This window comes from Pseudorasbora parva, chromosome 8 (assembly GCF_024679245.1).
Source record: "Pseudorasbora parva isolate DD20220531a chromosome 8, ASM2467924v1, whole genome shotgun sequence".
Taxonomy (NCBI): Eukaryota; Metazoa; Chordata; class Actinopteri; order Cypriniformes; family Gobionidae; genus Pseudorasbora; species Pseudorasbora parva.
This window is the reverse complement of record NC_090179.1, coordinates 32,122,743-32,135,916: the sequence shown is the minus strand read 5'-3', so window position 1 is coordinate 32,135,916 and position 13,174 is coordinate 32,122,743. Positions and strand designations below refer to the sequence as shown.

General features: G+C 42.5%; 1 protein-coding gene across 10 annotated transcripts in view; it reads right to left on the bottom strand.

Annotated features, from left to right (window-relative positions):
- Positions 1-13,174, bottom strand: part of tenm4 (teneurin transmembrane protein 4) — a 294,119-nt gene that overhangs the window by 11,101 nt on the left and 269,844 nt on the right. For all 10 annotated transcript variants that reach the window (XM_067450936.1, XM_067450931.1, XM_067450930.1 and 7 more), the window contains 3 exons: positions 7,121-7,417; positions 4,689-6,303; positions 2,656-2,798 (listed from right to left, as the gene is read on the bottom strand). In XM_067450936.1, the coding sequence (XP_067307037.1) occupies positions 2,656-2,798; positions 4,689-6,303; positions 7,121-7,417 (2,055 nt within the window). The remainder of the gene's footprint in view (positions 1-2,655; positions 2,799-4,688; positions 6,304-7,120; positions 7,418-13,174) is intronic.

The following is a 13,174-nucleotide window of genomic DNA, read 5'->3' as shown; positions in this document are numbered from 1 at the left end:
GAAGGCCAGGAAAATTGCTATCAAAACGCTCTTTAACGTAAGTCAATGTGATGGGACACCGTGCGTGGCCTGATCATTTTGCTGCCTGATTTACTTTCGCCGGAATAGGACGTTGCACATGCACTTTGGTACTGTCAACATCTCTGTATACCGGCACAGCGCACAAACAAATACACACCTAAAGTCCCCGTCTTCTCTTTTTGCACTATATAGTTTATAGGTTTATATAATATGCGAAAAAAATCTAGAAAAATCTAGAACAAATTACAGACTTGACGGCTGCTGATGTGATATTTTTAACAATAGCCTACTGTCAAGAAAATGCGAACACAACTCACTGCTATTGAAGGATACATTTATCAGCTTTATTTAATAAAATAGCACATTATCTTCATCAAAAATTAAGAACTTAAGTGTTTTTATTTTACATTTGACTGCATATCTCAACTGTTAGAAACCAGGCTGACTAGAAATACATTTTAAAGGCCTATTATATTAGCCTGACAAGCCAGACCCACATCAAGATGTTTGGTCTGGAAACTCACCATTGACAGGGCTCAATCCGAGGGGCGGGAAAAACGGTTGTCATTCAAATTCCTCTGCATGCGATAGGATAGCGCTACAACCAAGCGGAGCTAGATGATAGATTAAACTTTTGCCGAATCCGGTCGGCAAAACTCAGAACACATCTTCCCTTTTTAAGAATGACTTCAGTGCCGTTCTTTGTTCTTTTAACAGAGAAAAGCTTAACTCCAAGTCTTCCAGAGTCGCGGCCAAAGCTGATTCGAAAGATCGCCGTTCGCCAGCGTCTGTGTTTACACAGTAGCATGCAAACGCAACTCGGCTGTCATTATGTTAAGCCTCGCCCACCAACTCTATACGCGATGTGACTGGCCTGACCAGAGTTTGGTTTTTAGAGCTCAGAACTGTATTGAGAGTTGCTAGATGATACTCGCGGCAGATTAGATTTGCTGCCGCCAGGGTGCGTCTAGATTTTTAGGGTACTAGAATAGTATTTATTTATTTATTTAGAAATCCTTATTAGGCGCATGGCATCTCCATATTTTATAGGCCTACCATTACAATATAAGAGTGGAGGGCATTGGGGGTTTTTCAACACCAGTTTTTTCAGGGGGCCCAACATTTTTTCCTAGCTATGGCCCTGCATATACATCAGTAAAAAAAAAAAAAAAATCAGTTGCTTTTATATATGCAAGCAAGTTTCTTCCTCTAAATAAAAAAAAAATAACAAGACTAACTGCAACATTTTATCTCAGAATTCTGTCTTTTTTGAGTTACAAAGTCTTTTTTGAGTTATAAAGTTATAAATAATTCTGAGATATAAACTGACATATAAAGACTGAGAAAAAAAAAATCAGAATTCTGTCACGCAATTGCAAGTTTATATCTCAGAATTCTGACTTTATAACTCCCAATTGTGAGGGGAAAAAATTCAGCATTCTGAGATAAAAAACTCGCAATACTTTTAATTTTTTTACTTAGTGGTGGAAACAGGCTTCCATATTTACACAACAAATATGAACATTAGGGGTGGGCGATATGACAAACTTTATATCAATATATATATATATATATATATATATATATATATATATATATATATATATATATATATATATATATATATATATATATATATATATATATATATTTCATTATTTTTGTGGATATTCACTTTTTTATTCTTATAATTCTGTATATAAAAGGAAGCTTTTTTTAAAGATTTACTGAGAAATATATATATATATATAGGGAAGCCCAGAATAAAAAAATAAAAAGTAAAAGATAAATATTTATTTTTTTATTCCATGCCAGAAACAATGTTCCATAGACCATCTACAACAGTATATATGGTATGAAAAAAAAAAGTTCTGATGAAAGTAAATAAACATCAGATTTTTTTTATTAGAATTTCTGATATAATAACGAATAATAATATGATTAAATAATATATATATATAATAATTTTTTTTAAGAATGAGTATAAAGGGTGTCAACTTCCCAAAAGTATTTGATGCTTCAACTTATTATGTCCATATATATATATATATATATATATATATATATATATATATATATATATATATATATATATATATATATACACGTTATTCTTTCAGAAGAAACATTTGTTTGAGCCATGAAAGCTCAGGTAAGGTCTCCTTAACACAGCCGAAAGCGCCGCCACCATGTCCAACTAGCTTCTCAATTATTCAGATGGCTTAAAGGAGGCTCGATAATCAGTGCATGTCTGAGACTGAGAAAAACAGGGAGCATTGCGACAAAGAAGCATAAAGATAGGAAAGGAGAGACAACATCTTTTGAGGAGCTAAAGAGTGTGAAAGACTGAGATGAAATCAATGGCTGCTGCTGGAGGAAATCTGGAGTGAATTTCCCTAATGGCAGTCCTATTACAAGGGCTCTTTAGCTTGACCCCTTTCTCTCGGCTCGAAGAGCCAGAGCACGGGCCATCGCTCTTTCGCGCAAGCATCTGGGTTGATTGCTGTGGACTCCACTGGGACGTGGAAAACTGAAAGGTCAAGTTACTGCAAATAAAGTCTGAAGTTAAAGTCAAAGGCTATGTGTGTTTTTAAAGAGTTGGGCAAACAAACAGAAATTTGTTGGATAAATTACCTTGGTGCTATCCCACTCTTGACTCTTTATCTGAGTGTGAATGAGCTCGTATGAAGGCTCCATGGCATCTGTGACAGGTTTGCGGTAGCCAGGGATGACGTTGTATAGCTGGAAACCAAACGTTACTAGCCAGCTGTTAACATCTGTTGGAAGAGAAATGAAGTACAGTTACAATGAGCAAAAGAAAACGTCAGTACTCACTGGCAATGCCTGTATAACAATTTACTCTATTTGGGTGAATTACATTTCAAAAGAATGATTCATTCCAAATCAGGACACATGCCAAGTTAGCTCCTTTTTGAAATAAGCTCCTGCAGTCATTACAGGCAACGCTAGTTTTAGAGACTGGACTAAATGTGATTAATTCTCCACAGGAGGTGGCAAATTTCTCTTATACAATTTCTTTCAGCATGTGAGAAGCTCAATGTTTTAGATCTGTTGGTGCTCTTGGTAATCATACATATTTCATGCTGTGACCCTTTCTATAATCTGAAAATGTATTGTATTTGTGCATATTTATAAGCATTAGCACGGATAGCAAATGCTATCACAATATACAGAGAGATTGGTACGGTACAAATAGCCTTTTTAGTGATTTTTCCCTGCTGCATCAAACACATTAGTCAAGGATAGAAGAATCATTACTGTACTACTGCTTCTTTATTTAAGGCTGTGTCACTTGACAGAGTTGTTTTAAATATGAATATGACTGAATAATTGAAAGGACCTACTGTACTTCAGAAAGGAATGAAAATGTCAATGCCATCATTCATAAAAGGCTGATGGCCCACTCAAGTACATCTAATATCCAGCAGAATCTTTAGATTTTTTTCTTCAAATCTAACTTTAATGACATAGGGTAAAACCTAGCGGCTAAGTGTTTATCTGAGATGAAATACAGCTAGTCCACAATACAGTTGCTATACCTGCAAAGGCAAGCAAAAACTAGCACAAGGTTGTTTAGAGTGTGCTGGTTTGTTCTGGTCTGGCCAGTATACCAGTACCGGCATGCTATGCTATTAGCTAGCCAAACTTAGCTGGTTAAGCTAATCAGCCAGATTTCCTTAAGGATAATCACATGAAGCACATCAGCATTGCATTTGGGGAAACATTATAAAATACACAACATAAGCAAGTTACCAGGTATCTTCTTATTTTAGGGGTGATGTACTGTGTGAATGGTAAACATTTTTCTGGGAAACTCTCATGAGATTTACTTTTGTTGAATCCAAGGTAAGGGTTAGGGGCATGGTTGTTTGCGTCTGAATTTTCAGAGAACAAAGGTTCATCTTGTAATAAATCTTTCCAACAGGATATGCAAAGGGAACACACAGAGGAACACATTACAACACAGCTAACATAAACAACCTATATCACAATTCTATAGTATTTATTTCCTTTGGCAGCAAGGGCATGAACCAAAGCTTTGATTTCAGTCAAAACCCAGCATGCATTCTATGTTATAGACTACAAATGCGACTATAATATTTTGTTTTCTTTGAGTAAGGCTGCGATTTCGCTTTCAAGTGGAGAGAAAAGCGAATCAGCCCCTAGCTTCTAGTTCCATGGACTCCTTTGTGTTATTTGTCTAACACTGGGGAGCATTCACCACTATTTACCTCCCGCACAGGCTGAGGAAGCAAAGACTGATGGGATATTTCAGAGGAACAACCTGAATGAAGAACAAAGGGGACTTTGTTGTGCTGTCATTGCTCACAAGCAGTGTTTGTGGAGACAAGAACACCCCAAGCTGGGGCTGGGACGAGAGCCTGAAAAATAATCACTTTAGTGCAAGGAGGATTCTTGGACCATGTGTTCATGGTGTTTTAGATTGTTGAAGGTAAAACGTAACATTGAAGTTATTTAAAGGCTGTTAAAACAATCCTCCCAGCCTTCGGCTTAAGACGATAGGATAGGCTCCAGAATCCCTGTGATCCTAGACAGAACAAGTGGGTTGGATGGACGGATGTATTAAATAATGTCACCCTCAGTGTGTTTCAACAAAGCATTTATAAAAAAAAGGATGTGTTTACCTGTCATATAGCACTTGGTTTCTTGGGTGTTGCTCAGGGGGTTGTTGTTCTTAAACATGTAGAGGTTGAAGGGCACAATGTTGTTGCTGTTGAGCCGCTTCCAAACATCAATGTCAGGGATGGTCCATCGGCCTGCAAGAACATCGTAATCTCTGCGGCCCATGTGGACCAACTTTGTAAGGGGCTCATAAAGGCCACCCTGATAGCCTATTACAAGCTGGAAACTTGGGTTGGAGTCCAAATACACCTCCCCAAAAGCTGTGCGCAGGATCTGTTTGATCATGAGACCGGCACCACTGAATACGGCCAACGGTGTACCGATGTTGTCGCAGGCCACGTAGAACTCATCCCCACTGCTCAACTCCATGGCAAAGAGGTGGCCCTGTAGGTCATAGTAGAGTGAGGTGATCTCTGAGCTTGAGTGATTGTACATGTGCGTGACTTTGGTGGGACTGGATAAGTCTGCATAGAAGAACTGCAGATGGTGGCCTTGGCTACTTCGACTGGACACTCTCCTGCCCAGGCCATCATAGCGATACTTGATGGTCCATCCGTTAACTTTGTTGTAGGCTTTAACAAGCAACCCTGCAGAGTTATACTCAAAGAAATCATTGCCTCTCTGCCTGAGGAATCCATCCTCGTCCAACCGGTACTGAATGTCACCTAGTCGAGTAATGCGGTCGCGAATGTCATAGCGTAGCGGTGTAAGTCTGGCACTATTACCGGGACTAAGGAGGTGCAAATTTCCATTCAGGTCATAGCTGTAACGCCAGAGTGGCTTGTCGTTGATAGACACCACCTGGAGTTGGCCATCAGCATCGTACTCATAGGCATAACGTGTGGTATTTGCATAGGGCCCGACTTTAAGCTCCTTTGCCACCACCCGCCCCATGTTGTCATACTGTACCATCATCCAATACATCAACGAACGGAAAATCTCATACTGCACCTCTTTAACTCGTCCATAGGCATCAAAGTGTTTGGTATGGGTCATGACAGCTGTAGTAATGATCTGGTTAATATCATAATAGATGACTCCAAACTTGCCAAACTGCTCCGTTTTGCCTGAGACATCATCGTAGCGATAGAGGTCAATCGGCAAGGGGGTTTCATTGATGACTGCTTGCATGCTGGTGACCCGGAAGCTGTTGTCATAGTTGTAGTCGAACCGGGCGTTCACCATGCCTTCCTCACTGAAACGAAAGATCTGTCTGTCGATGAGTGGTCCAATCTGCCTGTAGCGTATGGTACATGCGAAGCCATCACTTTGAAGCCCCACTGTTTTCAGCATGCCTGCCGATTCATCGTAAGAAAAGGCAATCCGTGTTGTATCATAAAGGATTTCGAGCAGGCGGGAGATTTTCCCATACTTATAGATGACTCTACGCCCCGTTCCTTGGTGGATGGTTTGCAGAAGCAGTCCATCTTCGCTGTAATCTTGCAAAACTGTGGCATTGCCCTCAGGTGGTCTGTATGTGTTTCTGTAATAGCCAATGGAACGGGTGGTCTCCAAGGTCTGTCTGGCCACATTGGGCATGGTTACTGAAGAGAGCCGGTCGTTCTTGTCAAACTCGAAGATGTATTGCCGCTGGCTGTATAGCAGCAACACCATAGACTGCCAAAGGAAAATGACAAAGCGATGTTCAGTAAGCTGATTTAATGAAGCATAGTAATTCCCAACACTCTATGAGAGCACTTCAAACAGTTAAATGTAAAATTCTCCACCCAGTGAAACTGAAGGTCACTAAGTACCCAGGAGTCACATTGCACCACATGACTAACTACACAACAAACTGTAGGGTGTCACAGAATCACTTCAGGGTGCATAAAAATTACAAATATACTGCTCTACAACACTGACTGAAAAATGAAGAAGGGCAAAATCTCATTTAATGAGGATTAAGTCATCATACCCCCCACCCCTTCCGACACCATTTTTAATAAAGTCACCTTATATCAAGGTCAATGGGAAGATATACTGGAGTTTATATTTCAACAGGAAGCAGCTCTTTTTATTTTTTTACTTGAGGCTATTGATCTAACCAGCACATGGTCATTTTAGAATAGCAAGAAACATTAAATAGAGTGAGTTTAGGGCTTAAAATCAATACTTTTAAACCCATATATTGGGATGTCAGCATTTCAATGTACTAAACAGCTACCATTTTCAAATAACACTCTAAGGTTCTAATTATCAAGACAGTCACATTTTACTTTTTTCACAGTGATATTTTAGGAACAAAGTATTTGCCAAGCTGCATGTGGTAACAATGCATTACACGAGCTGACATTAGACAGGGATCGTTGCTGAAGTATGCAAGGTTAAAGTATATTAATGCAACAAATTAACAGGGTTCAACAAAGAGAAGTCAACAAAAGTGAATTAGCAATTATTTTTTAACCTCATCATTTTTTTAGATAAAGATGTTTACTTTTTCAAGGTATGTGTAGCTCCATGACTTTCCATCTGCAAATATCTTTGAGGAGATTCTCCCATTTTGGTCATATTCCATTCGGACCGACATAGTGCCCCTCTGGATGCCGGCGATGTGGCCGCCAGGTGAGTAGGTAACATTGACACCGTTTAGCCGACTACTTGGAGCCCACAATGTAGGTCTTCCGGCATGGTCGTAGTGGATCCTTAAGGTGAACTTCCTGTGGTCATCATAGACTTTCTCGGTCCTGGTTACGCGGTCAAAATCCATGGATAACAAGTTCCTATTATGAACCTAGGGGAAGAAAAAAAAAACAGATAGGAAGATTAAGCCACTTAATTCAACATGTGGACTTGGTAGGATTCAGTCTTCCCTGAAACTCTCACTATGGTTTACTCTAATAACTGTTTTACTTTGAATTGCATACCTATAGAGGACACACGCTTTTTAATGAATCGATTTCTTTGTTTGCTACATGTTAAGAAAAAACAAACGAGAGAAGCGCTCTGTATAATCATAATCATTTTAAGTTCCAAGCCCACTACACTGTTCAAATGACATGTCATACTGAGTTTTTAGCTCTGTTTGAATGTGCGGAGCCCCCCTGACCCTGGCACATGCTGAAATCAGAGCTGAGAACTAGTCCTACATGGCTGGTAATCCCAAAGACATACACAGGTCAATGCAGGGGGGAGATCAAGGATTTAAAGGGGTGGTTCCGTGTTTATTTTCTAGGCTTGGTCGTGTTTAAGGGGCACAGTATAACATGTCTTAATACTTCCTTTTTTTTTAAAAAAACGCTGTATTTTTATTATTTTATACCTTTATTCCACACCTCTGTCTCCACTGTCCTTTGAACGGCTCGTTTGCTTTCTGCTTCTATGAAGCCCATCCCTCCAAAAAAACGCAATGGTCTTAGATTGGCTAGATGGCCAAATGTAGTTTCATGTATTTTTATTGGCTGAAATGACAAGCATAGGTTGTCCGGAAACGTCACGTCCCTTACCATTACGGGCAGAAGTCACATCTGCGGTGACTTACAAGGGTTTATGAGGTCACAAACCCAGGAAGAAGCTCGTTGTAGTCCAAACCGGACGTTTTTGTAGGCAATAAACTGCCATAACTTTAAAAGACAATATCTCCGTTTGCACTGAACGTTTGCGCTGTAACTTTGCAGATAAACTTTCAGCGCTGTAACTTTGCAGATTTATGCTCAAGCAGCAACATTACACACTAACTAAAGTTAAAAAAGTGAAATCACATGCAACTCAAAACCTTCAACTCTTGGTACAATGAATTGGAACCTTTATTTCTGTGATATGAATTTAGATATTGGTTGATAATATTAATGGCTAACAAATAATAATTAACCAATCCAGAAAGAATCTAGACTTTTGCAAAGTTCACACTTTTCAAGACTGGGGAAAATCTGAAAAACTATAAAAAGTTATTCTATTATATTTGTAGTGGAAGCCTAATAAAATTGGCTGAAATTTGTAATAAACATGCTTGTTAGTTGCAACAAAGCATGATTTGAAGCCTGGAATGAATGCAAACTCTCAGATTTAGAGTCTGTATTTTTTGCCAGCTGTTTTTTTTCTTCTTCACTTTGTGGTATTATGGCTAAAGGGTTGAATGACTATTGACTAAACAACCATCTGGAAGTTTGGGCCAAACAGACCTTAAAATGCATTATAATCAAACACTCATTTCTCCATATCTCTCTCTATGTAATGTCTCCTTGACTGATTTCGATTTTTCTGATCAGGTATGCTGGCACTGGCTTGGCTCAGTGCTGGCAAAGCTTAACAGAGTCTTAAAGCGATTTTATGAGTTGTTGTTGGCTTTGGTCCAGTGGTATGGCGGACAGGGGGAAGAGCAACAAGCTCTCTCTCTCTCTCTCTCTCTCTCTCTCTCTCTCTCTCTCTCTCTCTCTCTCTCTCTCTCTCTCTCTCTCTCTCTCTCTCTCTCTCTCTCTCTCCTCGTGGGCATGCTGGGAGCTCTCGTCTGTGAAGGGACAATTACATTGGGGCCAATTAATGTCACTAATACCTAATTGAGAGGATTATTTTACATTAAAAGCAAGCAGCTCATGAATAGGAGAATTCCCGGTGGGGGTGACAGAACAAAGAGGTTGACAGAATAAAGGGCATATATTTTCCCCTCCCCATTCCTTTAAGTCTCACCCACCCACTGATTTCTCACTCCCTTTGATATGCCAAAATTGAGAATTTGTCCCAAAAATACTCAGATCTGAACTGATCATTTACTGGTCAGAAATAATAAATGTTTTCAAACAGGTTTTCCAAACATTCTCCCAGTCTATATATTCAGGTATGTACGCACGCATGTATAGTACAAATAGACTGGGAGAATTTTTGGAAAACCTGTTTGAAAACAGTTATTATACAATTCACTTTAGTAATATTTACAGACATTCCAAGGCATCAATAAGTCAAGCTTTTATGGCTCTAAGGATGAGAGAACTCGTGTCAAGGGCTGATTTGTCCGGTGTAGAATGACAGGGGACTGAAGCGACAAGCTTGAGGAAAAAAAAAAAAAAATGAAGAGAGATTGAAAGGGAAGGCTGGATGCTCATGCCAGGCTCTGGTTGAACAGAGGCCCAACGGGCTGGAAAAAAAGCTCTTTTGGCAGTAAGATCCTGGGCCTCTAGAGAATGGAAACCCACTCAAGGGGAATGTCTTAAATTGGACATTGGACAACGGGCTCAGCGTAGGGAAAGCAGATATGATGGGAGGAAGGGGATCGAATTGGGGCAGGGTGGGAAAAACAGGAATTTGAAAGAGTGTCTAAGTTCACCTGCATAAAGGACATTAAGTGTGGTGCACTCATACTTATTCATAACATTTAAAAAAATTACACAAATTTTCATCTGACACAAATGCTTATAAACAAATCACAAACAACAATTTGAACGCTGAAGACTGGGGCAATGATACTGAAAATTCAGCTTTGCATCACAGGAATAAATTGCATTTTACATTTGATTAAATTGTAATAATATTTAATAAAATTTATGTTTTACTGTATTTTTGATCAAATAGGCTAAATAAAGTAAATTCTGTCCATGAATTATGAAACATTTTTAAAGCAAGATTTATGAATAAAAATGTACTTCCCTTTCGAAAGGGAACTCGAGCTGCATCAGCTGACGCTATGGGGAACGCCTCCAGCGTGACCGGTGTCTGAGCTACTATCAAACCACAGCAATCCTATTGACCGGCGACAGCCTATGATGTCATCAAGGTGCGACCAGGAAGTATATAAGGGCGCCTTGCAAACATGACACCAGCATCTTCGTCTTCAGGGACTGTTTTTGTCTGAATGCTTCAAGTCAAAGGTAATCCAGATTCATTTATTTTCTGCCTGGGATTAAGAGCATGCACAGTCAAGCTCTTGTGGAGTCATTTGTTCGATTGTGTGTAATGTGAGCGAAGTTTTCAATCCGAAATCGCTCCGTTCTCGTCTAGCGCTCTTCCTGAGGGAAGAGCGTTTTTTCATCTGAGATTAGTGATGTGGTCCCCGCTCACGCTGAGGCTGAGCGCGGATGCACGTCACAGTCCCTCGGATGGGGTCGCCGATCGCCGCGAGGGGATGTTTCCCTCCGGCGATCTAGCGACTGACGAGACTAATCACGAATGCTCGTAGGGATGGCTGGTGAGAAGGGAAATTAATTTCTCAGACATCCTGACTGTGTATGCTGAGCCGATGGCTGTTATGAGCGCGCTGCATGCAGGCTGCGGCCGTCATGTGGGCACATTAAAGGAGAGATCGCTCGTTTAAACGGAACGATCGATTTCTCCCCGGCCATAAAACCGTCGGCTCAGTTGAGCTTTTCCATTCCTTCCTGATCTCCTGACTGAGATCGTGAGGGTATGGAAGAACCCATATTCAGTGTATTCACGGACATCAGCGGGTGTTAAATGCTGATGTTTGGAGGATGGGTGGATATGGGTATGTGTTCTAGCTCCAACCCTGCCATCTGAGCTTCTTTCAACTATGTTTCAGGGGGTTTAGATGGCGGGGCATACACGGCAGCGGGTCAGCCTGGTGCTACTTTTACGCCGTGTCGGTGTTGCAAGTGTACTGGGAAGACCTGCTGAGGGATCTCAATCAGGGAAAATACCCTGACCCGCGGCGCAGCTGTGCGCCATATCAGCGATAGCAGGGCCTGAGGGCCAGTGTCACAGAAGCGCGGGTGGTGGTGTCCGAGGACCCGCACACCGCTGAGATCCGGGTCCCAGGCAGGCGGGAGGCGTCACGGTATACGGACCAGTGACGGGGCCCGAGTGCCAACATTGCCTCTCATGCTCCCCGCGGTTAAGGGCGGGGCGCAAAGAGGCGGACTCCCACATAAGAGGAATAGTATCACAACGCTGTTGGCGTGAATGAAATATCCCTCCCTTAGGTGGGTGAGTTAAGAATTACATCTCATTTACTGCTCTTCTTCCTTTTTTCCCCAGGCGCTTCTTACATCCGGCCCTGAGGGGGGCCGTGACGATGATACTCTAGACCCCGCCTGGCTGGGCTGTGAGAAGCGCACCCTCAGGCGGTTGCGCTCCTAAACATGCATACTGTGAGTAAAACTTATGTGTGGATATCGTCGCGCAGGAGGCGAGCTGGTAAGTCCCCCTTGCGAGGGAAACATTTATTATTTATGTTGTGTGAGACTTCATGCTCCCCGCCAAGGGTTTGGGGATCACGGTATCGATGGAGGACACCATAGGGCCCTGTAGTTCCCCTGTCCGGTGGCTAGAACGATTTTTTAGATGCCGTTATGTGGTATGTCTAGAGCTAGCTTTGCTAGGAGAGAATAGCCGCCATTGTATGTACAGCTGTGCGAACAGTTTTTTTGCCTTCTCTCTGTGTGATGAAGCAGTATTGAGGCAACCGCTCATTCTTGTAGGAATGTGCTGTTGTTTTAGGCGAGTGTGCTCTCCTAGTCAAACAGGAAGCTCTTAGCCACCCCAGGGTAAAGCGGTCAACGTTGCCCCTCGTGGAAATTCATAGACGGGAGGGTGAGTTTAGGCTTACGCACGAACTACAGATTTATGTCTAGCCTCGCAGGGCTTGGACGGAGTATTATTGAGGTTTTTTCGCTCCCCCGAGCCGCGTATAATACTCTTATGTAGGCTGGCCCTCTCCGGGCCACTGCATCGGTTGGCCTAGGCTTTTGCGGGATGGGGGGCATTTCTTTCCAAAGAAGGAAAGTAATTATCGCCCAAAGCCCTCGGTTTCAATATTGCAGGGCATTTTCTTTCGCATCCCTAGTCAGCCTCCTCTTACATTAGAGTCGTCCGGCCAAGGCCCCCCCCCTTCTCTGCGTTTTGGGGTTTTTTAGTAATGCTGGTTGGTGTGAAGCAGAATGAACAGCGACTTAGCCAGTGGTCGTGGGGCGGGGTTTGGCGTCCCACGCTTGTACGCAGGTGGGCTAGTTTTGCGAAAACCCCGCTTTCCAGAGCTTGTTGTGGCTGCCACCTTCTGGCGGCCCCTGGCCCCATCCTGGAGGATGTTTGGCCGGTGGGTAGCATATTTGTAAATATTTTTTGCCCTCTGCTCTGTGTCTTCTGCTCCACCTTTTAGGGCTCGGGTTGAGCTGCACTCGCAACCTGCGTGCTTCGTAATGGTTCGGTCGGATGCTCCCCTGGAAGCCGAAGCATTGCCATGGCTGACGCCCTAGCATGAACGGTAGGCCGCTGCATGAAGGAAGAGCGGCCGCCCTGACGCAGGTGACGTAAGTTGTACTCCCCTCGCTTTGAGGGTCTAGGTACTTTCTGCTGAGTACACTGCTTTTGGCAATGTGTTTAGGCTATGTCTGTAGGCACTGCCGGATGGGACTGCGTCATCGCATGGAGGACCCCGTGAGCCTCCGGGATGAAGCCAGCCCCGGGAGGGGCATGGGCTACCAGCTGGCTGTGAGCAGCCAGCTTGGGCAGTCCTGGCAGTGGACTCTGAGCAGGAGGCCTCAGCAGGCCTCCTTGCGGGTGAGTCGCGACATCGGGCCAATGTGCACCTGGGAGGAATATCCCC